Source organism: Accipiter gentilis, chromosome 4, assembly GCF_929443795.1.
Source record: "Accipiter gentilis chromosome 4, bAccGen1.1, whole genome shotgun sequence".
Classification (NCBI taxonomy): domain Eukaryota; kingdom Metazoa; phylum Chordata; class Aves; order Accipitriformes; family Accipitridae; genus Astur; species Astur gentilis.
The window spans coordinates 46,885,712-46,911,445 of record NC_064883.1 but is presented as its reverse complement, the minus strand read 5'-3'; the positions used below and the strand labels follow the sequence as shown (position 1 = coordinate 46,911,445).

At 59.3% G+C, this 25,734-nt stretch overlaps 2 protein-coding genes and 2 non-coding genes across 6 annotated transcripts in view; 1 reads left to right on the top strand and 3 right to left on the bottom strand.

The window, feature by feature from the left end:
* On the bottom strand, positions 1 to 13,704 carry MYO1G (myosin IG). Of its 2 annotated transcripts, XM_049799225.1 has the most exons (22): positions 13,572 to 13,704; positions 12,331 to 12,539; positions 12,143 to 12,236; positions 11,572 to 11,737; positions 11,429 to 11,482; positions 10,390 to 10,485; positions 10,173 to 10,289; positions 8,757 to 8,963; positions 8,532 to 8,677; positions 7,880 to 7,994; positions 7,514 to 7,684; positions 7,370 to 7,440; positions 6,023 to 6,097; positions 5,787 to 5,919; positions 4,993 to 5,159; positions 4,710 to 4,917; positions 4,287 to 4,510; positions 2,872 to 3,016; positions 2,684 to 2,788; positions 2,482 to 2,595; positions 1,987 to 2,141; positions 1 to 1,892 (listed from the first exon to the last, which is right to left on the bottom strand). In XM_049799225.1, exons 1-22 carry the CDS (start codon positions 13,664 to 13,666, stop codon positions 1,736 to 1,738), a joined length of 3,024 nt encoding a protein of 1,007 aa, XP_049655182.1. In that variant the 5' UTR covers positions 13,667 to 13,704; the 3' UTR covers positions 1 to 1,735. The 2 variants fall into 2 exon arrangements, with proteins under 2 accessions (XP_049655182.1, XP_049655183.1); XM_049799226.1 differs by lacking the exons at positions 1 to 1,892; positions 1,987 to 2,141 and having other exon boundaries at positions 2,503 to 2,595; positions 2,684 to 2,714.
* Positions 13,705 to 15,052: 1,348 nt separating this feature from the next.
* Positions 15,053 to 15,186, bottom strand: LOC126038099 (small nucleolar RNA SNORA9). The gene has a single exon (XR_007505907.1). It is a non-coding gene; the product is annotated as a small nucleolar RNA SNORA9 (small nucleolar RNA).
* Positions 15,187 to 15,773: 587 nt separating this feature from the next.
* Positions 15,774 to 15,907, bottom strand: LOC126038098 (small nucleolar RNA SNORA9). The gene has a single exon (XR_007505906.1). It is a non-coding gene; the product is annotated as a small nucleolar RNA SNORA9 (small nucleolar RNA).
* Positions 15,908 to 16,521: 614 nt separating this feature from the next.
* Positions 16,522 to 25,734, top strand: part of CCM2 (CCM2 scaffold protein) — a 38,441-nt gene continuing 29,228 nt past the window's right edge. For both annotated transcript variants that reach the window (XM_049798522.1, XM_049798523.1), the window contains exon 1: positions 16,522 to 16,783. In XM_049798522.1, coding sequence (XP_049654479.1) covers positions 16,754 to 16,783 — 30 coding nt within the window. In that variant the 5' untranslated portion in view covers positions 16,522 to 16,753. The remainder of the gene's footprint in view (positions 16,784 to 25,734) is intronic.

Below are 25,734 nucleotides of genomic sequence, written 5' to 3'. Positions count from 1 at the left end.
GGAGCCATTTGGGACTCCGACCCCCACCGTGCCCCTCCCCGTACCCAGAGAGGACCCCCGACTAACGATGTATTGTATTAAACGGTGCAAAAATAAAATATCGCCTGTTCAGTCGCGCGCGAGCCCGAGCGGGGTGAGGAGATCGATCCCGTTGTCACCGCAAAGGCTTCCAGGTCCCGAGAGGAATTGGCCAAATCTTCGCCCATCGAGGGATTAATTGAAAAACGGAAACGTGAATTCTTTCCCAGCTGCAGCCATAGCGAGGGCTCGGATACTTTTAAGGAGTCTTCCTTTGGAGTGGTGTAGGTAATTAGCCCTGTTAATTAGCCCTTGTTCCTTGATTTCCTGTGGTTTCTTCTCCAATATCGGGACATATATTTAAATTTAAGGTTCCAGGCCCATAGCCTTCGGTGGTCCCCAGTAATGCCCTGTTCTCCCATATGAGACCACCACCAGGCCTGTTCCAAAACTGTCATTGTTATCAGAAGAATAATGGTGCGGGTTTTTTTCCTATTTTTTCCCCATTAATTTAATTGTTTGATGAGTTCTGGCAGGGGACAAGCTCTTCGGCTCGTTAGCGGCTTCCCAAATACCAGCGGGACAGGAACCACCTTCTTCCAACCATGAAAAATCCCCCCGTTTTCCCATCCCTCCTTTTCCAGTTCATTGCTCCCTGGGGCACAGGGACACCGGGTGTCAGGGACATTGGGACACAGGATATGGGCACAGGGACATCGAGGACACCGGGACACAGGGACCTTGGGACATCGGGATACTGGGTGTCAGGGACATTGGGACCTGAGACACAGGACACAGTGACATTGGGACACTGCGTCTCAGTGACAGGGATCTGGGACACAAGGATATCGGGATTCGGGACACAGGGACATGGGGACAGAGGGTGTTGGGGATATCGGGATCCAGGACACGGGGGCACCAAGACACGGGGACTTCAGGGCCAGAAGGACACAGGGGCCATAGGGACATTAGGTGTCAGGGACATCAGGACCCAGGACACGGCACGTCGGGACCCGGGGCCCAGGGACACAGGGATCAGGGACACAGGGATGTTGGGACACAGGGTGTCAGGGATATCGAGACCTGGGACGTGAGGGCACAGGACACAGGGATATCGGGACACCGGGTACTGGGGACATCAGGGCCCAGGGCCATTGGGACACTGGATGTCAGGGACACAGGGATTTGGGACACAGGTTATTTGGGACACTTGGTACTGGGGACATCAGGATACTGGGTGTCAGGGAGATGAGGACCGGGTGCACAGGGACCCTGGGAACCAGGGCCCTGGCATAGGGGGCTGCCTTCCCGCCCCATCCCATCGATCCCAGCCCATCCCACCCTCCACCACCCCCTTCCCACCCCAATTCCATCCATGCCCCCATCCCTGCCCCACCACAGCCAGCCTGGGGGCATCCCCCCCCCCCCCCCCCAGGCTAGCAGGGACCCAAGCTGTGGGGCAGTTTTGTGGGGTACCCCAGCCCTGTGGTCCTGAGGGTCCCAGCCATGCTTGGGGGGGGGGGGGGGGCTGCAGGGGTCCCATCCAGCTCTTTATTCCCAGCACACACAGAGGCTTCGGCAACGTCCTGGGGGGCCGTGGGGACACGTGGTTGGGGGTCACAGTGGGGCTACAGGGTCCTAAGCAGAGGCCAGTGGGGCAGGGTACGGGCAGGATGTGGCCGGGGGGGGATGGAGCAGCTGCCCCCCCCGCCCCACCTCATCTCCCGGGCCAGTAAAGCACAAAGCCGTCGCGGCTTTTGCCAAAATCGGGGGTGACCGCTCCCGGCCGCGTCTCCACCGTCAGCAGCCGCCGGCGCCCACGTAGGCTCAGCTGGATGCAGTCGGAGACCCGGACCTGCAGCTCCCGCTTGGTCCTACGACATGCCGGCATCAACAGGGTGCAGGGGGAGCTCACGGGGTGCCAAGGACACCCCCCCCAAACTCTTCATCCCTGATCCCCCAACTCACGCTCGGCAGTGCTCCAGGAGGACGCCCACCAGCTCGCCCACCCGGTTGTCCTCTGCTGGTTGCATCTTGTGTAGGCACACAGCCAGGTCGTCCTGGCTCTGGGTGTGGAAGACCACCAGCTGCGCCTGGCAGCTTGTCACGCTCAACCCCGTCACCTGTGGGGACGTCTGGGTGTCACGGCTGCGTGGTGGCGGAGGGGGCTTGGGGCCACAGCATGGGCAGCGTGGCATGGCCAAGGCACCGTGGCCAGTGTGGTGAGGACAGCTTGGTGGGGACAGCATGGTGGGGACAGCATGGCATGGCCAGCATGGTGGGGGCGGCATCACACCTCTGTCCCAGGGGAGTTCACCGTCCTGATGCGGATGGGGCCATGGGGACCATGGAGGGGTCTTCAGCCTCCAGGTGGGAGCAGGACAGCCAGGACATCTGGGTCCCCCTCACCGTGGCTCGCCGGGACAGGGTATAGGGGACACTGGTGGGTTTGGGGACACTCACGGTGCTGAGGGGCAGCGCCCGCATCACCCGGTACTGCTTTCGGGGGTCCAGCTTGTAGAGGTGCTGGTCCGTCACGAGGATGGCCCGGTCCCGGCTCTTACTAAAGTGGTTGATCTGCGGGGACAGGCGAGGGGACACGCTGGGACAGGGCGAGGAGGTGACACCGATGCGGTGGCCGGGCAGGACGACCCGCTCCCCTCACCTTGCGGACGTGGCAGGAGAAGAGGACAGAGCTGAAATGCACCTTGTCCTTGAGGGTCTGGAGGCAGCGGGCAAAGGGCAGCGCCTGCCCCGGGTTCTCGCTGGGCTGTGGGGAGCCAAGGTGTGGGGTGGGGGTGGCACCCCTGGGATGCTCCGTGGGGCACCCCCAAACCCGCCGGCAGCCCTTACCGAGGAGAGGTAATCCCGCGCCCAGCTGCGCTGGCAGCCCCAGTCCTTCCGCAGCCCTTCCAGTGCCTCCATGGCGGCCACCTTGGCCCGGATCTGCCCCATCTCCGAGGGGGGGATGTTCTTGACGATCTGTCGTGCTCGCCATCTGGGGGGGTGGGGATGGAGCACGGTCACGTCACCATCCCATGTCCACGTCCCATGCGTCCCTGTCCCATATCCCTGTTCCACGTCCCTGTCCCACATACCAGTCCACATCCCCATCCCATGTCCCTGTCCCATGTTGTGAAAGACCAAAAGAGTTAATGTCTCAAACATTGTGGTGGGGCAAGTTCTGCTTAAAGACAAACCCCGCGCAGCAAGGAACCAAGGAGAAAAGCCCACCAGACATCAGCAACAGGAGGGGGAGGGCTGGAGGGTGCGCAGCTCCCTGTTCTGATCAGCTGTTCTGATACAAAGATCGAACAATGGCCCTGTCTACAGGGACGGAGAAGTTACTCCCCAAAGGACCCCCAAGCCCAAAGGCTCACAAACTGCTCATTAATCTGATGAGTCTGGGTGCCCACCCGAAGGAGGGGCAAGGATGATAAAAGGACACAAAATGAAGCCCCGGGTGCGCAAGCCCACCGGGACTGGACCCCTCGGCTGACTGGACCAACGCTCGACCCAGGACCGGTGAAATCTTTCTCTCTGTCTTCTCTCTTTCCTTTTCCTTTTCCACAATCCCTACACCTCATCCATTTCAAGACATAAACTGTCGACCAAGTCTGAGACTAAGAGCAGATCCAGCCACCCCTGAGCCCTTCTCTGAGAAGGAGTCTAGAAAGCCAGGGGGTCTGCTCTGAACCCCCTGACTCAACGGGAGGCATCTCCTTATTCCCTGAATCGATGTATATGGTTACACAGTTTACAGAAATAGTCCTAGGCCAATTCCTGTTGTGAGAAACCCTGCCACCTACTACCACACCTCCCCAGTTCCGTTTGCTTCTGTCATGAATAAAATCTTTAACTGATCATTTGGTGTTGTTTCACCTTAATTTAGCCTGATGGAATTTTGAATTAAACACGGCTCCCTGTCCAGTCTGGGTTGTGACACATGTCCCTGTCCCATGTCCCCATCCCACATCCATGTCCCCGGTCCACATTCCAGTCCCATGTCCCCATCCCACATCCCTGTCCCATATTCCCATCTCACGTCCCCATCCCACATCTACATCCCATGACCACATCCCTGTCCCACGTCCCCACCCCTGCCCACGTCCCCATCCCCATCCCACATCCCCACCTTGCATCCCTGTCCCCATCCCGCATTCCCGTTCCACATCCCTGTCCTATGTCCCTGTCCCACATTCCCTACCCAAGTCACCATCCCACGTCCCCATCCCAACGCGGGAGCGGAGCGGGATCCGGGACGGTACCTGCGGAAGAGGCGCTGGCTGGCGTCTTGGAAGCGCGCCAGCACCGCCGGCGGCTCCGGCCAAACCACGCTCTTGCCAAAATCGGGAAGGGTGCGGACGGCCTGGAAGCGCCGCAGCAGCTCCCACAGGTACGTCTTCACCTTGTGCCGTTTGTAGTAAGCCATGATGGTGTAGGCAGCGCGCAGGTAACGGCACCGCCGGCGTGCCAGGGCACCGCGCCAGGCCTGCCGAACACCGATGGTCAGGGCGGCCGCTGCCCCATGGATCCCCCCCCCCATCCAACGGGAGCGCGGCTGTGGCACCAGGGTGGGCGCTCGGCATCGCGGCTCCGGGAGGCCCCCAAAATGCTGCTCCCTCCCAAAAAAAACCTCCCTGGTGGAGCCCTGTGCCGAGACCGAGCCACCTTGTGCCGCACGTGCCCACCTTCTGCAGCAGCAGGACGATGATGGGGATGAGCTGCGCCCGCTCTTGCTCGAGGCAGAAGAGGGTGCGAGGCGTGCGGATGAAGACCTTGGTGTGGCCGTAAGCCACGTCGTCCTGGAAGCCGTGCTGCTCCAGGAGGGCTTGCGTGGCCTCCCGGTCGGTGGCCATCAGGTGGTTGGGCCACGTGTACTCACAGGTCATCTTGTACCTGGGGGGCAGAGCGAGGTGAAGGGGTGCGGGGGGGGGGGTACGGGGGTCCCGGGATGGGGGGCGCAGACCGTACCGCAGGAGGAAGCGGTGGTAGGGCTGGCGGTAGGCGAAGCCGGCGCGGCGCACCCGGACGTTCTCCAGCAGCCCCAAGTAGGAGACCTGGTGCCGGCACCGCTCCTCGTCGAAGAGCGTTGGTGACTTCTGATCGTTGGGTTTGATGCAACGCACGTAGTAGGGCTCCTGCGGGGACATGGAGGGGATGGCACTGCGGTGGCACTCAGGAGCGTCACTGAGCCCACGGGCGTTCTGGGCTGGGGGGCTCCAGGCACGCAGGGTGGGATTGCACTGGGCGTGGGTGGCTTGGGGACATCTTGGCTGGGTTGGGGACATCTTGGCTGGCTCAAGGACATGCCTGGCTGGCTCAGGGACATCTTGGCTGGCTTGGAAACATGCCAGGCTGGCTCAGGGACATGTTGGCCGCCTCAGGGACATGCCTGGCTGGCTCAAGGACATCTTGGCCACCTCAGGGACATGCCAGACTGGCTCAGGGCCATCTTGGCTGGCTTGGGGACATGCCTGGCTGGCTCAAGGACATCTTGGCTGGCTTGGAGACATGCCAGGCTGACTCAGGGACATCTTGGCTGACTTGGGGACATGCCAGGCTGGCTCAGGGACATCCTGGCTGGCTTGGGGACATCTTGGCCGGCTCAGGAGCATGCCCGTGTGGCTTGGAGCTATGCGCATCTGCCATGGGGACATACCAAGATGGGTTGGGGACGTGCCCAGCTGGCGTGGGGACACATCAAATTGGTGCAGGGAGATGCCAGGCTGGCACGCGGACATGCCTGGCTGTCCCTGGTCCCTTACCTTGGAGGCGAGGTTCTCCACCAGGGCCACCATGGAGTTCTTGAAGAGCGTGCCAGTGGTCAATGGGCGTTTGGTGACTTCGGTGATGCTCTGCTCACCATCAGGCCACATGGCATGCAGCACGGGGTCCGCACTGGGGACAGCGTTGGCGTGGGGCTGGCAGCACTGGGCACCCTGCTCCTGCCCCATGGCTGTGCCACTAGCCCCCCCCCAGCTGTGCCCCCTATGTCCCCAACCTGTTGTAGAAGAGCCGTTTGAAGTCCTGGAAGAGCGTGTCCTTGTTCTTGTCCAGGAAACCTTCCACTGAGTACCTGAGGGAGGGAACACCATGTTGGGGGGCTCCTCCAGGTGCCCTGGGGTGGTTGGGGAGGGGAGCTGCATCCGACAGGACCCAGGTGTCCGGGCAGTCCTTCCTGCCCATGGTGGGCCAGGGGCTGCCAGGGGCACCTGGCTCCATGCAGAGGTGACATGTGGCCCTGGGGGTGGCCCTGGGGGTGGCCCTGGGGGCACCCATGGAGGCCAGGGGACTGTGGGGTTCAGTGCTGATGGACATGGAGTCCCCCAACCCTGTCCCCACTGTCCCCAGGGTATGGCACGGCATGACCTACACGGCCTGTCCTACTGCACACGGTCTCTGGGGACCTCCCAGACCCCATGGACCTCAACAGTCCCACAAATGGCCTCCTGTGGTCCTAAATGGCTCCATGCAATTCCCTGGGGGTCCTCAAAGCCCCACGGTCAATCAAGGCCACCCCATAGTCCTCCAGGGGCCCCTCTGGCCCTCTATGGTCCCAAGTGGCCCCCCATTGTCCCCCAAGGTTCCTCATAGTCCCAAGGCCACCCATGGTCCTCCATGGTTCTCCATGGCCACCCACAAACCCATGGCCACTCACGATGTCCATACTCCCCAACGGTCACCCACACTGCCATGGCCCCAGCTGACACCCCCCAGACTCCCACGGTTCCCATGATCCCTGCAGCCTGATGGTCCCTCATGACCCCAAACCACCTCCCACAATCCCTCAAGGCCCCCCCACAGTCCCATGCCCCCCATCCATGCTCCCACATGGCCCTTCATGGTTCTCCAAGGCCTCATGGTCAACCATAGAGCCCCAAGAGCCCCTCTAGAACCCTGGTCCCAAGTGGTCCCCACAGTCCCACCCCATGTCCTCCCAAGGTCCCTCACGGCCCCAGGGCCACCCATGGTCCCCCACAGCCCCCCACAACTCCATGGCCACTCATGATGTCCATAGTCCCCAATGGCCACCCACACTCCCATGGCCCCAACTGACCCCCCGCCAGTCCCCCCAGCCTGATGGTCCCCCATGACCCCAAACCACCTCCCACAGTCCCTCAAGATCCCCCCCCACAGTCCCGTGTTCCCCCTCCATGCTCCCACATGGTCCCCCACCATTCTTCAAGACCCCACAGTCAACTGTAGACCCTCAACCCTGGTCCCAAGCGGCCCCCCCCCCTCCCCATGGCCCTCACAGCCTCCTAAAGACCCCCATGGTGGTCCACAGCCCCATGGCCACCCGAGGATGCCCATGGTCCACCATGGCCCTCCTCCATCCCCTCCTCACGTGACATCTCCAGCATAGTGCTTGATGCGAAAGTCCCGGTTGAACTCCATGGTCTTGTCCGTGGGGCAGAGCTGGGGAGCAGGGGGGGCTGTCAGGTCCCTGCCCACGGACCCCCAGCTCCCCCCGGTTTCCCCCCAGAAGCACCTTACGGCTGGTGTAGTGGGGGTGGCGGCCAAGGCGGGCATCCATGGAGGCAAGGAAGAGGGAGTCGGTGACGGTCCCCGCTGCCAGGCAAGCCTCGTCCAACAGTGCCAGGATGCCGCGGTGCGGCTGCTCCACCAGCTCCACGATGGGCTCGTTGCTGAAGTACTCGATCTGGGGTGGGAAGAGGGGTGGGCACCCCGAATTGCTCCCCCCCAGGTACCCTGATTTGCTCCCAAATCTCTCCATGCCAGGCGATGGCATCCGTGTGTGTGTCCCCGCCACGTTCCCCGTGTCCCCGCCACGCTCTGCCAGGCAATGTCCCCCGTGTCCCCCCCGTGTCCCCCCCGGCCCCCTCCGTCCCCTCACGCTCTGCCAGGCGATGCCCTCTCGCTGGTACTCCGCCTGCTCCTGCCGCAGGATCAGTTCGATGAAGAGCTGCTGCAGCTTCTCATTGCAGTAGTTGATGCAGAACTGCTCGAAGCTGCGGGCAAGGGGGTCAGGCCGGTCACTGCCACCCGGTCCCCCCCATCCCATCCCCTGCACACCCCCTGAGCTGCATGGCCCTGCTGCCGTCCCTCACGGTCCTGTCCCTCCGTGTGTCCCTCCTGGTCCCGGTCCCGTCACCTCCACGTGTCCGTCGTGGTCCCGTCCCTTTCCACGTGTCCCTTGGGCATCCTCCCCCTCCATGTGTCCCCCCCCAAGTCCTGTCCCCTCCACGGGTCCCCTCCTAGATCCCATCCCCGTCCTTTGTCCCTCCCAGGTCCTGTTCCATCCCTGTGTGTCCCTCGTGCATCCTCTCCTCCCCTGCTATGTGTCCCTCTGGGGTCCTGTCGCTTCCACGCATCCTTCTCAAGCCCTGTCCCCTCCGTGTGTCCCTCCTGGGTCCTGTCCCCCCCACGCGTCCCCAACCCCGTCCCCTCCACACGTCCTTCCCATCCCCAATCCCCTCACCGTGTTCCTCCCTGGTCCTGTCCCCCCAAAGAGTCCCCATGTCCGTCCGTCCCCACCCCCAGGTCACCTGTTGGTGTCGAAGATCTCGAAGCCGTAGATATCGAGGACGCCGATGACGGTGCTCTTGCCGTGCAGGCGGACGTCGTAGTCGTGGGCGGCGATGCTGGCGTTGATGCGCCCCACGATCCAGCAGAAGAGACGTTCGTAGATGGCCTGGGGACAGGGACAGGGTGGTGGGCACCCAAGGGTGCTGGTGGGGGGGCAGATCTATCACCCTACATCCCCTCCATACCTTGGCGCAGGCATCCCGGGCGTAGGCAGCCTCCTTGGGGCTGTGGCCCTTCTCAATCAGCTCCCCGCCGCCGGCGGCCACGGTGCGGGTCAGGAGAGCCTGGCGCAGGCTGCCGGGCGCCGTGGCCGTCAGCTCGGCCAGCGCCGAGAGCTGCGCCGCGTCCTCCATCGCCGCCGTCTCACCCTCCGCCACGAACCCGACGTTGCCCTGGGGCAGCCCCGTCGCACCATGTTGGAGGATGAAGGTGGGGGGACACCCGGGAGCACCCCGGGAAGGGGCTGGGGTGTCCCTGTGTGAGCCGCTCCCGTACCCTGGGCTGGACTGGGCCATACAGAGCTGTACTGGTTTGTATGGGGCTATACTGGTTTGAATTGGGCTGTGCTGGGCTTTTCTGGGCCATGCTGCTTTGCATTGGGCTACGCCAGTTTGCATGGGGTTGAACTAGGTCATACCGGTTTGCATTGGGCTGAACTGGGCTTTGCTGGGCTGTGCTGGGCCATGCTGGTTTGCACTGGGCTGAGCTGGACCATGCTGGTTTGCACTGGGCTGAGCTGGGCCATGCTGGCTTGCATTGAGCCGCACTGGGCTTTGCTGGGCTGTGCTGGGCCATACTGGTTTGCATCGGGCCACGCTGGGCTTTGCTGGGCTGTGCTGGGCCATACTGGTTTGCATTGCGCTGTGTTGGGCCATGCTGGTTTGCCTGGGCTGTGCTGAGCCATGCTGGTTTGCATTGAGCTGTGCTGGGCTTTGCTGGGCTGTGCTGGGCCATACTGGTTTGCATTGGGCTGCGCTGGGCCATACTGGTTTGCATGGGGCTGTCCTGGGCCATACTGGGCCATGCTGGTTTGCATTGGGCTATACTGGTTTGCGTTGGGCTGTACTACACTGCGTAGGGGTACACTGGTTTCTATGGGACTGTACTGGTTTGAACTGGTCTCTACTTGTTTCCGTTGGTCTGTACTGGGTAGCGTGGGGCCATGCATATTTACATGGGGCTGTACTGGTTCGCCCAGGGCCATACTGGTCTGCTTCAGGCTGTACTGGTGTGCAGAGGCCATAATGGGCAGGGGGATGATACTGGTTTGTCCAGGGCCATACTGGTCTGCCTGGGGTCGTACTGGTGTAGGTGGCCCATACTGGTCTGCATGGGCCTGTATTGGTGTCCAGGGCGTCATACTGGTGGGGGGTACTCATACTGGTCTGCCCAGGACTGTACTGGTGTGAGGGGGTTGTACTGGTGTGTGTGGGGGCCATACGTGTATGGGGGGCTGTACTGGTGCACGAGGACCCTACTGGTGTACGGGGACCGTACTGGTTTGCCCAGCCCCATACTGCTGTGTGTTGTGCCATACTGGTCTGCCTGGGAACATACTGGTGCACGGGGCAGGGGCGGGTCCATACTGGCGGGGGTCTCACCAGGTGCAGGATGGTGGCCAGGATGCGGCGCACGGAGCCCATCTCCTCCGGGGAGAAGCCGATGACGGCCATCGCCTCCTCCACCGCCCGGTAGCCGTCCGCGTCGTCCCCGCAGGCCTGGGGTCGGGGTTTGGGGGGACACGTCACATGGCGTGAGGGGCCGGGACCCCCCCTGCCCACCCCCTGCCCACCCTGTGCCCGCCCCAGCCCCACTCACGGAGCCCTGGGCACCCTCCCGGGTGTAGCGGTAGGCGCCGGGGTCCCGGCAGAGGTGGAGGGAGGCCAGTAGAGCTGCCGGGGCTCCCAGTAGCAGCTGGGGGGGTGAGAGGGGGGCTGTCGGCACGCCGGGGGGTGGAAAGCCCCATCCCGGCGGCCCCCCCTGCCCAGCTGGTGCCGTTCGGTGTCCCCGTACCCTGTCGCAGCCCATCCCGTCCCATCCCAACGCGTCCTGTCTCGCGCTGCCCCGTCCCATTTATCCCATCTGCCCCATCCATCCCACTCCATCCCATCGATCCCATCCATCCCACCGTTCCCATCTGTTCCAACCTTCTCATCCCACCCGGCCCATCCCCATCTCATCCCATAGATCCCATCCATCCCATCCCAACCTTTTCACTCCATCCTGTCCGCATCCCATCAAACCCACCCACTCCACCCCGTAGATCCCATCCATCCCATCTCATCTAAGCCATCTCATTTAACCCATCCCAACCTTCTCACCCCATTCATCCCATCCCCATCCCATCTCCATCTCATCCCAGAAATCCCATCCATCTTATCCGATCCCATCTTATCCCTCCCATTCCATCCATCCTGTCCCCATCCCATCCATCTCATCCACACCATCACAACCTGCCCCATCTTGTAGATCCCATCCATCCCATCTCATCTGTCATCTTACCTGTCCCATTCAACCTTGTCATCCCATCCCCATCTCATCCTGTCTATCCCATCCATCCCATCCCCATCCTATCCTGTAGATCCCATCCATCCCATCCCATCTGTCCCACCCCATAGATCCCATCCATCCCATCTCCATCCCATCCTGTAGATCCCATCCATCCCATCCCCATCTCATCCCATAAACCCCATCCCACCCACCTCATCCATCCCATCCCATCCCATAGATCTCATCCATCCCATCCCCATCCCATTCTGTAGATCCCATTTATCCCATAGATCCCATCCATCCCGTCCCCATCCCATCCCACAGATCCCACCTCATCCACCCCACCCCTCCCCGTCCCCCGGTTCACCTGGTAGAAGGCGTGGAAGTTCCTCTCTCCTGGCTGCTGCTGGAGGATTCGGGACTGGAAGAGGGCACAGGGGGTGGGTGCCAGGCGGTGTCCTCGTGGGCGCAGCACCCACCTGACCATGCCCACCCGCAGCACCCCCGCACCTTCTCCAGGAGGTAGTTGTGGATGTGGCCGCCGGTGGGGTCGCCCTTGAAGTCAAAGTTGATGTCCATGTACTTGCCGAAGCGGCTGGAGTTGTCGTTGCGGTTGGTCTTGGCGTTGCCGAAGGCTTCCAGCACGCAGTTGGACTTCAGCAGCACGTTCTTCACTCTGCGTGGGGGCGGCGCGGCACGGCACAGCATGGCGCGGAATGGCACGGCATGGCACAGCACGGCACAGCACGACACGGCATGGCACAGAACATGGCGCGGCGTGGCTGCAGCCTCACTGATGGGCGCAGGACGTGGCACCCCTGGGCACCCCGCATCACCCGAATGGCTGTCAGGCCCCCCCAGGACCCCCCTACAGGCGTGGGGCACCCCATTTGCCCCCCACAATCCCTATGGGCATGGAGCACCCACCCCTGGTACTCCCAGACCACCCTTATGAGCATGGGGCACCCCCGTCTCCCCACTCCTACCCCATAGATGAGGCCACCGAGGACCCCCCACCCTATGGCCCCCCCCCCAGCCCCAGCACTCATCCCTCCCGCCGCCGCCGTGGAGCAGGACCCACCTCTCCACCTCGGCGCGTTGGGTAGGGTTGGTGATGGCGGCGATGTACTGCATGATGTACTTGCTGGCCTCCGTCTTGCCTGCCCCGCTCTCGCCTGGCAAGGAGGGCAGGGACTGGGCGAGGGGAGCCCACCCAAGGGTGCCCCACACGCAGCTCCCCCCCCCGCCAAACTGCTGCCGTCCACCTACCCGAAATGACGATGCAGGTGTCCTTGGCGCGGCGCTTCATGGCCTTGTAAGCGGCGTCGGCCAGGGCAAAGAGGTGGGGTGGGCGCTCGTAGAGCTCGCGGCCGCGATAGCGTTCCACCGCCGGCGGGCCGTAGAGGTCCAGCATTCGGTAAGGGTTCACCGCCACCACCACCTCCCCAATGTAGGTGTAGATGCGACCCTGCAAGAACCTGCGCGCAGGGGTGGCCATGGGGCTGGGGTGGCACCCTGCGGGGTGCTGCGCTATGGGGCAGGACGTATGCCCTGTACGGTGCTGTGGGGCAGGATGACGCCCTGTGGGGTGCTGTGCCATGGAGTAGGGTGTCACCCTGCAGGGTGTTGAGCTAGGGGAGGGTGGGATGGCATCCCGTGGGGTGCTGAGCCATGGGGCAGGGCGGTAGGCTGCAGGGTGGCACCCTGTGCCGTGGGGCGGGATGGTGCTGTGCCGTGGGGTGGGACAACATCCTGTGGGGTGCTGGGCGGTGTGGCAAGGTGGCATCCTGTGGGGTGCTGTGAGAGGTAGGGTGACATCCTGTGGGGGGCTGTGCCATGGAGCAGGACCCACGCCCCACAGAGCGCTGCACCGTGGGGCAGGATCCATGGCACAGGCAGAATACTGGGCACTGTGGCGCAGGAAGCCTCCCCGTGGGGCCTGGGCAGCGTGCTATGGGGCAAAACCCCACTCCACAGGGCTTAGGCACCCCCGCCCCACCCCGAGAACCACAGTATGGGGCAGAACCAGCCACCCCACAGGTGCCATGGGGCAGCGGGAGAGCGGCTCTTCCTGTAGGCAGCGCATGCAGGCGCGGGAGCAGGCAGGAAACATGGGGGACCCCGTGGTGGGACACACGGGTGCACTCCCCCCCAGCCCCTCCTGGCACACACCAGCCCCCCAGCTCGCTCTGGGGGGGAAGATGTGGACGTGCCTCAGTTTCCCCCCAGGGGCTGTGGGGCACCGCCCAGATGCTTCTTGCAGAGCCGGGGTTTGGCGCCAGTTGCTTCCGCATCCCCCGGGGGGACTCCGGGTCCCTGTTGCCCCATCACCATGACGCCAAAGCCCCACGTCCTGGCTGCCGGGAGGGCGATGCCGTGGAGTCTCGCAGCGCATCACCCACGCCGGTAACAGCCAGCACCCAGCTTAACGTCCCGGTGACGGCGCCTTGGGGTACCCCCGGCCTCACCCCCCCACCTTCTGCCTCGCCACATCCCCCCGCCCCGCGTACCGCCGGCGCAGGTTCTCCAGGAACTGCTCCATGGTCACCTCGTCCAGGAGGACGAAGTCGGCTTTGCCAAATTCGGGACCCTCCAGCTCCGCCATGCCGCGCCCGTCACGCACCCACTTCCCCCACTCGCCCACGCCAGCTTCCTGCGCTGCCAACGACCGCCAAAACCGCGGCGCAGGCGCGGGGGGGGACGGGGAGGACCCAGTGTCATCGTCACCTCCCGTGGGGTGACAGTGAGGTGGGGCAGCCGTGGGGCGGCCATGGGGCTGGGGTCATCACGCCACAGAGATAGTCGCTGGGGGCTGCCGAGTCCCACGGGAGCATCGCGGCGTCCCCAAACCTGTCACCATGTGTCCCCATCCCCATCACGACATCATGCCAAAAACCCAGTGGGAAATCGATTATTTATTAAGATGCCGGCGCCAGCCATTCTCATCTCAGTATCCCCAGTTAAACCCAGATAACTGGGAGCTCTGGGGATGACAAGCCACGGTGAGGATCATCGGAGAGGGGACCCCTGTGCCGGTATGCAGCTGGAAAAGAAAGGGGGTAATCATTAGGACAATGAGGATTACAGCATTAACGAGGTGGGATATAAATTCCACGGCTCCACTTGTGGTTATCACGGCAAACCAGTGCTCACCAGTATTCCCAGTTCCAGTTAAAACAGTAAGTTACTCCCAGTAAAGCCCAGGTATCAAAGAAACTCCTTACCGAGTAAGCGAGGAACATGGCGACTTTTCTGGGAGGGTTGCCATCCAGTTTTCCCGGCGGTTGTGCCAAAACCAGGTGATCTAATAGATTTTCACCTAAAATCAAGGGGGAAAAAAAAAGGTTTGGAGTCACGATGATGACAAGTTGAGAGTTAATATTTAAATCTCCTGACGCTGGCGGCTTTTGGCATCGCTGAATCCGTGTCACTCCCCTTACCGCTGGCAGGATTCGGCTGTGTGGCAAAAGCGTTGCCGACAGCAGCTTCTCACCAGCTCCTCTTTCCAGCCCTGGCATCGCGGTAGCAGGCAAGAATCGCTGGTTAGAGGCAAACAGACACCCATGTGGGTGGGCACGGCCGCCCCACGCTGCCTTCTCCTGTCTGTCCTGGCACGCAGGAGCTGCTCGTTTTCCTGTAGATTTAATTAGCTGGATTAGTTGCGGGGGGGGGGGGGGGGGGAGGGAATGTCTAGAGCCTCAAACTGCCCCCAGGCTGCTCCGGCCAGTGCTGCAGAAACCAGGGGGGTCACCCCAGCCCTGTTCCCCCCATGGGATTTCAACCCCTAGAGGCTCCTTTGGTGGCTAACGAGACACCCACCTCTGCTGTTCCCAGTGCCTTCCTACGTCCCTCTGCATTGGAGTGGGAACCTGAAACCAAAGAAGGAATGAATGGTGTCAGCGGGGCTGGAGGAGGCAGCAACCAGCACCGCTGTGCTTGGCACGGCCAGCTGGACCCAGCCCGAGGGCCGTGGGACTCCCCCTGGGCACGGGGGTGTCCGGGATGTCTATAACCCCCCCCCGGGGAAGGCAGGGAGAGGCCTCAAACTGTCCCAGGGCTGCTCTGGCAAGCACTGCAGGAATGGCAGGGGCCACACCAGGCCCCCCCACGCTGGTAGGCTTGTGGCAACGCCCATAACGGTGGCGGTTGCCAAATAAATCCTGGCGGTTGCCAAATAAATCCGCCGAACCATCAAAGAGATCAGGGTGTGACTCATGGTGTCACCACCTTTGAGGGTCTCTGTGCCCAGCCAGACGGCATGGGTAAGTCTCACTGGCTGCGTTCCAACACCATCATCACCCCCTCTGCCCCAAGAAGGTCCAGCCAGAGTGAGGGGTGATGAGGGACGAGTAGGACCTTGTGGCATCACCCCAACTTGCCTCACATCACCCCAACTCGCCTCACGTCAGCAGGAGCACGACCTGGCGTGAGCAGGACCCCATGCTGCAGCTCTGTGGTGGGGTTTCAGCCCTGCCAGACTTTCGTTCTGTGGCTGAGGAGGTTCGGCAGAGGTAATTAAGACAGGCTAATCACGATGACGTAACCCACCTCCGCTGCTCCAGAGGCACCTTCCTACGTCCCTCCGCATGGTCGGAGTGAGAGCCTGAAACCGAAGAGGGGAAGAACAGCGTTAGCAGGGCCGGAGAAGGCAGCAGGCGGCTGAGCCCTGCCCGAGGGTCCTCCAAAATGTCCCGATCTCCCCCCAGGCACGGGGATGTCCGGGATTTCTATAACCCCCCCCCGGGGAAAGCGGGGAGAGGCCTCAAACCGTCCCGGGGCTGCTCTGGCAAGCGCTGCAGGAATGGCGGGGGCCACGCCAGGCCCCCCCACGCTGGTAGGCTTGCTGGGGCGGGGTGGGGGGCAGTGGGAAGCGGGCACGGCCGGGCCCCGGGGGACACGCAGCCCTCGGCCCGGTGAGCCCCGCTCCCCCCGGGGAAGGCCCCGGGCGGGCAGACGCGGCCTATGGAGAACTACCCTTCCCAGCATGCACCGTACCCCACGGCGGCGGCATCGGGGCCCGATGGGGGAAAAGAGCCTCACCCCGCGCTGCCCCGGGAAGCCCCCATTCCTCTCCCGGTCCGTGGGAGCGGGCCCAGCCGCGGATGGCGAAGGATGGCGGCGGATGGTAGCCAGGCCGGAGCGGGCCAGCCTCCCCTACCTACAGGTGCTGCCCCCATGGCTGAGGGCGGGGCTACACTGGCGCGTGACGTCAGCGCGCAGGGGGGCGGGGCCACGCCGAAGGGGCGAGGCCAGCGGGAGGTGGGCGGAGTCGGTCACCGGAGAGGGCGTGGTCGGATGGGATAGGCGTGGCCATCGCACCTGCCGTTCCAGTAGTGGGCGGGGCCGTCCCGTCCCCGCGGGAGGGAGTCGGCGCATGCGCGATGCTGCTCTTTTTTTTCCGCCGGCCCCGCCCCACGCGGCTGGGGAGGACTGACGTCAGTCCTCCGGGCGGAGGGCGGGGCGCGGTGCACGCCGGGAAGCCGCCGCCCAAGATGGCGGCAGGATTGAAAAGTTGTTGGTGGTGCTGAGGCGGCTCCGGGCTGGGCCGCGGCTGGGAGCGGGAGCCGGACGGGCTATGGTCACCACCGGCCAGTGAGACTGGGTTGCTGGGCCCCGCCGAGCACCGAGGCCGGGCGAGCACGGCCGCTGCGGGGATGCCCCGGGGGGGGCCGGGTCCGCCGCCGCCGGAGACATGGAGGAAGAGGGCAAGAAAGGCAAAAAGGTGAGAACCGGCCGCTCTCGGGTCGTCCACCTCTGCTGTAGGGCCGCCCTGGGGGTGGAGGGGTGGCAGCGGGCCCTGCTGTGCCCCCAGGACCGGGGCCTTCCCTCACCCCTGGGCCTGGGGGGCTGCCCCGTCCCGTGGGTCGTGGCTGTCCGGGGCCTCTGCAGCTTACGGGCCGTGCTGCTGAAGCCCTCCCAGGGGTGTCTGGAGCTCCTCTTGGCTTCTCGGGCCTTGTACCCTCGCTGTGGTGGCTTCAGGCTTGGCCCTGTCCGAACTGAGCATCTCCCTTTTGGCGTGGCTGTGTCGAGGGCTGGGACCTCGCTTCCCCCACCAAAAAAAACCTTCTTTGCCGTGCGAATGTAGGGCTTGCGGGGAGTACTGCCACTGCCTCGCTGCCTTCCAGGTATCCCCCGCACTCGACCGTGGTATGGGTCCGCTCCCACTGCTCTGCCTGTGTCCAGACACCGATCAATGGTCAAGGACTGATTTACTCCTCTGCTTCTCTGCCCAGGCTGGAAACGAGATGGCTGGTTAATGACACAACTTAAAACACGTTCTGTAATAGTGCTGGATTGTCTTGGTTACTGATTGTAGTGCTAAACTGGGAATGCTATACACTCATGTGTCTCTTTTATGCTTTTATGTATATATTGAGTCAGCTATAGTCAGGAGTACTGCGCTGTAACCACCTCAAAGGTCAGCAATCTTCGTCTGCATTGACTGTGAATAGGCTGCTCTAGTTTCTCTTGTTTAAACCTATTTTTATGTCATGTGGGGGAGGCGAAACTCGAGCTGAAGGCTGGGGCCAGGATGCTTGCTGAGAGCAGCGCTCCCTGAGCAGGGAGGGGGTGGGGGTTGGCTCTTTCTTTGCAAAAGAAACCCTTCCCTTGGTTTGATGACATAACTGGGGGGAAACAAGCTATTTTTAGTTGTTTTGGGGGCACCTGCAGTAACGGCGATCTCAGAAGGTGGCAGCAGAGTCTCCTGCTGAAACTTTGGTTTGAAGTGATTGGAATACTCACTGAATTAGAAATATTGAATGATTTTTTTTTCCTGGAGTTACCGTGCAGACTTCCCACAGCTGGAAAGTAAAACCACTGACATCCCCTTGCGATGTCTGGTGACCCGTGTGTGGTGTGGCAAAATCTGCAACACAGGTGGGAAGAGAAATTATTCCTCTGGATATGTCATGTTCCAGCTTTCTAGAAGAAACAACTCCAGGCGCTTGCTCCTGGGGCTGTAGATAATTGTAGAGTAACTTTAGATGTAAGTAAATGCCTGTCCTTTGTGGTAGGCAGTGACTGCAGGGCTGGAAGCAGTGCTCAACTGAAGTACAGAGACAAGATGTGATACGTTCTGGAAGTGGAATTGGTTCTTGTCTCTGCTGAAAAATGTTTTTTTTGCTATTTGGGAAAAATCTGGGGGGGGTTGCCTTAGAAAACAGTGGTCTCTGGACATGCTGCTTGCTTGTGTGACTGGGTTGGCCACAGAGAGTGCTGTCATACCAGCCAGTGTAATCTGGGACCTTTGTGCTGCTGTCTGGGGACTTCTAGTGTGAGAAGAGACAGCCAGCTCCTGTGGTTGTGGCTCCTCAGGATAACTGAGGCAGCAGGGACCTCTGGAGATGGACTAATCCAGCCTTCTGCTGGGCTGGGAGCAGACTGTGTCCTGTAGGGTTTTGAGTCTCTCCAAGGATGAAGACACCACAATCTATCTGGGAAACCTGTTCTGCGTTCATCCTCACACTAAAGAAAGTTGTTGGGGTTTTTTCCTTATGCTTGAACAGGATTTGCTGTGTTCCAGTTTGTGCCCTGTCAGTGGGAAGAGTCTGGATTCTTCTTTCCAACCCTACCAGGTCTTTGTACATGTTGATGTGTACAACCTCCTCTTCTCTGGGCTGGATGATCCCACCTCTCCGAGCCTCTCCTCATGTGATGGATGCTCTGATCCTTAAACCCTCCTCACAGCCCTTTCCCTGGGCCTGCTCCCACCTGTTCCATTCTCTTGTGTACTGGTGACTCCAGTCCCCGCCCTGCTTCCCTGCTGCGTTGTAGGTGATCCCAATGGATAAGGAGCATCCCAAGCCCCTCAGGAGTTGGGCTGCAGCTGGGGAACTTGGTGTACACAGGGGTGGCACCTCCTGGGCCAAGGCATGGGCTTACAGAGCTTCCTTGGTGTGAGTTTCCCATTGCAGTGGTAGCTAATTAACCCTTGGAGCAGGTGCCTGCAGCTCTTTTGAGCTTGGACAGCTATCGAATGTGGTTAATTTGCCTCTGGAGAGGGACATATTCATCCACTATGCCACAGCAGTTCCCAGCTACAGGGAAAAACTTTTTCCTGTTTGTTTTTTTCACACACTGTGGATCATTCCAGAAGGCAGGTGTCTGGCCCTCAGCCAGCAGCATTACGGGCTGAAACAGGGCAATTGAGTTTCTTTAACGCTGCTCCAAAGGGTTATTAGGGCAGGTTTGGTCAGGACTAGGCAGAAAATCCCAGCCCTGCTTTGGGGCTAACTCCAGCTTTAGACAAAGCATGTACTTGTTAAACTGGAGCTCTGGAAATCCTGCCAGGAACTTGTGTTCCCCGGCTCTGGCTTTTGGTGGCTCACGCCAACAAGGTTATCCCAACTGGAATGCGGCAGTGGTGGGACGGAGCACATCCAGCTTGCTTTTGGCTGTGGTCGTGAGAGCTGCGTCTTAAACAGGTTTGGGATAAAACACTTGTTTCTTGCTAATATTGTGAGGAAGGATGGATCGATTTGAAGCATGTTGGCTCTGGCTGTGCTGTGAGGCTTCCTCGGTGCTTGCCGGTGCAGTCCGCTGGGCCACGGGAACCTGCCCGGAGCTGTAGAGCAGCTGGTCTCGTGCCCGGCAGCTTCAGGCGAGGCTGGATGTTCCTGGTGCACTCCTTCCTGGAAAGAGAAGGGGCGGAGGGAGGATGAAGGCAGATTTCTTGGCTACCCTGGTTATTATTTGCCTGTAGAGAGGATTTTTCCTGCTGGCCTCTGTTGCAGAGGCTCTTGCAACATTGCAAATCTGTAGGATGGCTGCCAGGCTGCTGCAAGTGATCCAGTGCAAAGTGCTTGCATGGTTTTCCTGAAGTAATTCTCTGTGGGTGGCATCAGGTGTTAGCATAAAACTCCTGACTTTTCCAGCTCAGATATGCCCTAGATCTCTGATGTTGGCTCAGTTTGTCTCTTCCCAGGCCTCTTAACAGCAGCTGCTTCAGCAGTTGCCAGATCTTCCTCGTAAAGCTGATCTTGATCTGTGGCACTGAATTCTTTGTGGTTTTAAGTGCTGTTTAATATTGAAGATATTGGCCAGTCCAGCAATTCCTTCTTGTGCAGATCATTGGGAAACGTCTGCCAAAACTGAGCTTGTAACTCTGAAGTGTGCCTTGCTCCACGCCAGAGGACTTGGGCAGCAGGGTCATGTTCTGTGCTGGTGTGTGCAGAGGGGAATGGAAAGCTGAGAAACTTCTGGGGGGAGTTAAGGTGGTTATGAAATAGCTGAAATTGAGCTGGTTCCCCTTGAAGCTGGGTGCAGGGCAAGCCCCCAGCCTTAGTATAAAAAATACTGAGGGGCTGAGCTGGAAGTCACAGCTCTGCAGGAGTTTCTGCTTGCAGGACAAGTTGCTTGAGCTTCCTTCATTATCCCAAATATCCAGCTTGTTCATGCCAGAATAGCTGCTGGGCTTTGACAAGCCTGTGGCCTGTGTTCCTGTCTGAGACTCTGTTGCTACAGAGATGATTCTTCCATGACTTCACTTATTGAGGCCACTTGAGTGAATGCAGTATCTGTATTTTTAGCTTGCTGGGAGGTTTTTAGGCTAACGAAAGCACCCACGTGTACTTGGACCCTATACTGCTCTGCGTATGGAGCCCAGGTCTGTACTTTCAGCTAAAGCAAGCCACGTGAGGATCATTCCTGTAGGCTGCCTGTCACCTGTTGCTCTCTTCTGTTCCAAGACTTGATGCAGCAGCCCTGACCTGATCCCCAGCCCTTTTGGGATGAGTAAATTTGATGGGCAGGCTGTGATTCCTTGTGATAAAGCTCTAGCTACCGCTGTCTGCCATGGTGTCTGGTCGCTTCACGTCTTGCTCTGAAGCCGTGCTGCAGAAGGTTGCACAGAGGGTACGATGAGGGGTATTTAGCCCCTTTCTCTGATCTCTGCAGTGCGGTGAGTGTTGCTGTCTTCTCCTCTGCTCCCAGCGTGTCGCTTTTCCCCATGTTCACGCTGCTGGTTGTGAGCAGATGCGACTTGTGGTAGAAATGCAGCAGGTGGGCAAATACCTGCTGTGCTCGTGAATGAGGAGGGTTGGTGCACTGCCCTGATGGTGGGGAACCGGTGGAGGGGGGAAGAAATTGGGCTTCGATCGCTGGAAGGGCTTGGCAGGGGTAAGGCCGGCTGCTGCCATTGTCCCTTGCTGCGGCATTGATGGGTGCTGCAGTTTGGCATGCTGGCACTGCCATCTGGGCATTGGGGGACAGCTCGGCATGCTGCAAACTGCTGCCTCTTCCAGTGTGGCAGTGGTGTGGGGGGTACCTGCTGCTCTTAAAACAGGAGCCTGGCTTCAGAGCTTCCCTCACTGACAGATCTAGCTTGAAGTGTTTGTGCTGATTAAAATAATGTGGTTTAAAGTACAACTAGGGTCCAGCTGTGAAAGATCAACTTGAGACCCTTCTCCCCTCTTACCAAGCTTCAAGGCACATCAGGGTCCTGAGACAGATGCAGATGGGTTGTGAATTGCTGGTCTTCCTGCTCTGTGCTTTAGTCCAAATGCCTGGGCACTTCTACTGCTGTGAAGCTGAACAGCACTTAAGAGGCTGTCCTTGTTTTTTGTGCTTGGAGAGTAGTCTCTGGTCTTCCTCTGTAGCTAGAACATGATTTGCTGTGTACCTTAGCTGACATCTCCAGACAACGGACTCGTCTGAAGTGGCTAATATTTGATCTCTCTTCTGCACTGGTTTATGCAAGCCTAGTTGGGGCTCACGTGGGTAAGAACAACCAAAGTTCTGTGATACGGCTCTCTGATATCCTCTGGGTTTTCATTGCTTATCCCGTTAAACCTTAACAGTTGCAGTTACAAACCCAGTGCTGTTTCAGATGAAGCTTGGGAAAACCTCCCAAGTGCAACTTGGCGTTTACCTAATCATGCTTAAAATATCTGCCTACGTTCAGCAGCTCAATAATGAGTAAATTTGGCGTCCCTGCTCCCTCTGAAGGGATGGCCTCCGGGTTGGGAAATGGGCTTTTCATTTTGAGAGCTGTCTCATGATCTAAGTCTTCGTGGGGAAGCCAGCAGACCCGCTAGACTGGGTTTTAGCAGCTGCTTTCCTTTGAACTGCCAGTGCTTGGCTTGCTGTGGGGCTCAGCGGGACAATCCTGTCCTTGCTGTTCTTGGCTGCTTTTGGCCTCGGCCCAGTTACGAGCAGGGAGTTGCTCTTTTTCGCTTCAGTGCTTCCTCCTGTCTCTGGAGGAAGCCGAAAATCTTCTGGAATACGAGGAGCAGAGGCTGAATGGAGGTGGGATCATCTTGGGTTTAGGCTTGAAGTCTGGATTGGGGGGAAATGTGGGGTAAAAACTGGCTGGGCACGGGCAGGAGAGATGGGGCTCTGGTGTGCTGGCCTCAAATAGGGCAGGTCTTGTATCCTGCTCTGGGTGGTGGCATCTTCCTCTTGCTGCTGCTGAACTTCAGCCGCCTGGCACAAGGGTTTGGACAGTTCTGGTGGACCTTGTGGTGCCATACAACTGTACTTGTCCAACTTGCAGCAAGGAGTGATTTTAAAACATTTACTTCGAAAAATTAAGCTTAATTGTGCTTCTAGAAGCCTGTGAAAGTTGACTCAGCTGAAATTCAGTGTGAGTCTGTCTCCTTGTAGGATGTGTTTTAGTCTCATTGGTGCCCTACAGAGGAGACCCTCTGCTTTGTCTGGTGCAGAGTGAGGATCTGTGGTATTGGGAAGGACTGGAGGACTCTGGAAAAATGTGTTGGTGTCGCCTGGCAGTGTGGAGCTTTGCTCCCACCTCTCCCGGGGGTCTGGGGTGCTGTTGGGGTGCTCTTCTCGCCTGGTGGGCGGCCTCTTACCAGCTCTAGGGTCTCAGCTGCTGCTGGTGGTGGCAACTGTGGCATGGGACATCTCCAGCAGCCCCTCTCCTGGTCTTAGGTCTACACCTCCTGGCTGGAGGGCCAAGAGTGGCTGTAGATGGGCATGGAGCTGTGGCTGTAGGTGGGTACAGAGCACATATCATGGTGCTTGCTCAGGAGGAGCTTACCCTGAGGACCAGGGTTCAAGGGCTTCACAGCAGGGCTGTCCTTACTGCACTGCTCCTGTCCGGATGGCCTTGGGACTCTTGTGGTAGGTGAGATCGTCCTGCATGTTCAATAGTCGTATGGCCATGCTGGTGTCCTGCTGCTCTGGGCCTCAGTGGGCTGGGGAGGAAACACAGGCATGTCTCAAACACAATGTATGTCCCTAAATAGGGATACTGAAAGGGTGAGAGGCCACTTGAGACCTGGCACTTAACTTGGTTGAACATGGGGTGCCTGGCATTTTTGTGACCAAGGGCAGTGAGGCTGCTGGGAGGGGCAGTCCTGCTTCCCTCCACCTCAGCTTCTGCCCCGTCCTTGGCACTGGCTCCAGGGCTCGTCTTCTGCCTGCCTGGCTTCCTGCACTGCTTGGTGTGTGCCGCGGTTGGAGCAGGACAGCCCTTTCCTCTGGCAGGCGGCCACTAGATAAGAGGGTCTGCTGTTAGGACCGTGGTCTGTCTCAAGATGAGAGAGTCTGTCCCTAAAACCAGCGAGGGCCATCAACAGGCACTGGCATAGTGGCTGGGAACAGGGATACATTTCCAGTTTGCTTCTCTCCTCAGATTGGGGATGTACTGAGCTGGTGCTGTGTCTGTAGCTGACCTTTGAGGTTCACAAGCTGCTCTGTAGACCAGGCTCCCACCCTGTCCTATGGCCTGTTCTCCATGGCATACTGTCAGGAAGCAATGTGGTTCCTTCATCCTTGGTCTGACCCCACTCTGGATAGTGTCACTTCTCCCGTCTTGGACTGGGAGAGGCAGCAAGCAGGTCACCTCTGTCAGTTTTATAAATACATCCACCATGCTGACTTGCAGGGATCTGCATGTGGCATCTCCTCAGGGCTGCTGCTTGTCCAGGCTGAAGGAGGCTTGGCCTGAGTTACACAGCTCCTCTGGGCCTGTGGTCACCCCCATCTTGAGCACCTTCCTGGCTTTCCCAGTCTTCCCCCCGTACCTGTGAGATGGGTGGATCAGAGCTTGGCACTGGGGTGGTGATTCCAAGAAACCTGGTGTCTTCCAGGGTGGAAGCAGGCAAGAGTCTGCCAGGTACCAGAGGTGGGGAGTGTGCTGCCTGCCTTGCTCTAGCAGAGCTCTGCCTCTGCCCAGTTGCTTGGCTTCAGACAAACCTGAAATGTTCTGTTCTTGTGCTCTTTTCTATCCTTGCGTAACTGATGTTTTCAGTAAATGTTGCCACCTCACCCGTGTCCCTTTTCCAGATGACCAGTGCAGGTTCCTGGGGTCTGATGACCCCACCACTGCAAAGACAGTCGTCCTGATCCTGACCGGCTCTGCCTTGGCAGGAGCTCCCATCTCCTTCTCCCTTTTCCTGTGCATCCTTGTGTCCTCCCTGGTGCTGGCTGGCACCAGCACGTGAATAGTAGCTGTGACTGGAGATCAGTTCCCTGAGATGGGAGGCCCTGGGGAGGACAAAGCTCTGCTTGAGTCACAGCAGTATCCTGACTTCCAGCTGTAGGAAACACCTTCCAGCTGGCTATGACCTGTGTAATCAGATGCTGGGTGTTGGCTGCTCTGACTCCCAGCAGCTACTGGGTTGTGTTTGGTTTGTATTTGCTTTCACCTGCAAGGATGTGCAGAAGTATTTACCCAAATAGAGCACCAGTGTGGTAGTGAGTTATCTCCTTTGAAGCTGGGGAGATGGCTCTTCTGAAAGCTCTGGTTGGTGCTCACGTGCAACTTAACCACACTGTCTTCTCCTGGGTAGTCATGGGAAGCAGAGGGAGAGCAACCTGGCTGCTGCTGATTCTTGCCATCTAGGTATCTCTACCCTGCTATGTTCCACCTCTGTGTATGTCCTGGTTGTGGCCTCTATGGGTTTTGAGCATGGAGCAGCATGAGGGAGTCAGGCTGGGGGCATTGCTGGGGGATCATCTCTTTGGGGAGCTCATCCAGGGCAAGTGACAGCCATGGCCTGGGGGATGAGAGGGGTCACTTATTTGGGGTTAAGGCTTCACAACCATGGAAGCTAATGGTCTTGCTTTGGATCTTCAGCCTCTGGTAGCCTTCACTGTACACCAAACTGCTGCTTTGCTGCTAAGGCCAGCATGGGAAAGGACAGATCCTGCAGCAGTGCTTAATGTAACACAGATTTTTCCTGGGCTCACATGCCTATGTCAAAATAGTTTTGCTGTTGTGGGTTTTGCTTGGTACAAAATAACTCTACCATGTAATTGGGTAAATACTTGCTTTGCTGTTTGGTCAGAGAATGGCAGACAAAGCTCAAGCTTCCTAAAACTGCATCGCTCACGCAAGATGCTGGCTGAAGTAATGATACCAGCTTTCAAAAGTGTAACTTGCACTCTTTAAAACTTTCCATGACAGAAGCCCTGACCCAACACAGGTCTGGTTCCCACCCCAGATAAAATCTATCTGCAGTCCCTGTTAGTTGTGTTTTGAAGAGCAACACCGAATACTCTGGGTTTAAGTCTCTGTCTCCCTTTTGTATGTGTAACATCCAGAAAGCAGGTAATGTTTTCTGTTTCAGAGGTGCAACCTGTTTCTGTGCTGGTGAAAGCCTGAAGCCACACAGGAGTAGTGATCTGGGATGAGATGTCTGTTTAGCCCAGAGACCTCCTTGAACATGAGCAGCTTCCATATTTCCAGCATGCTGCTTTGTTGTGCAG

Excerpts from the sequence above, each read along its gene's own strand:
- MYO1G (XM_049799225.1), bottom strand. The coding sequence starts at position 13,666 with ATGGCGGAGCTGGAGGGTCCCGAATTTGGCAAAGCCGACTTCGTCCTC. Across the intron at positions 11,738-12,142 it reads CAACGCGCCGAGGTGGAGAG|AGTGAAGAACGTGCTGCTGA; the intron begins GTGGGTCCTGCT and ends GCCCCCACGCAG. Across the intron at positions 7,995-8,531 it reads GAGATCTTCGACACCAACAG|CTTCGAGCAGTTCTGCATCA; the intron begins GTGACCTGGGGG and ends CCTTGCCCGCAG.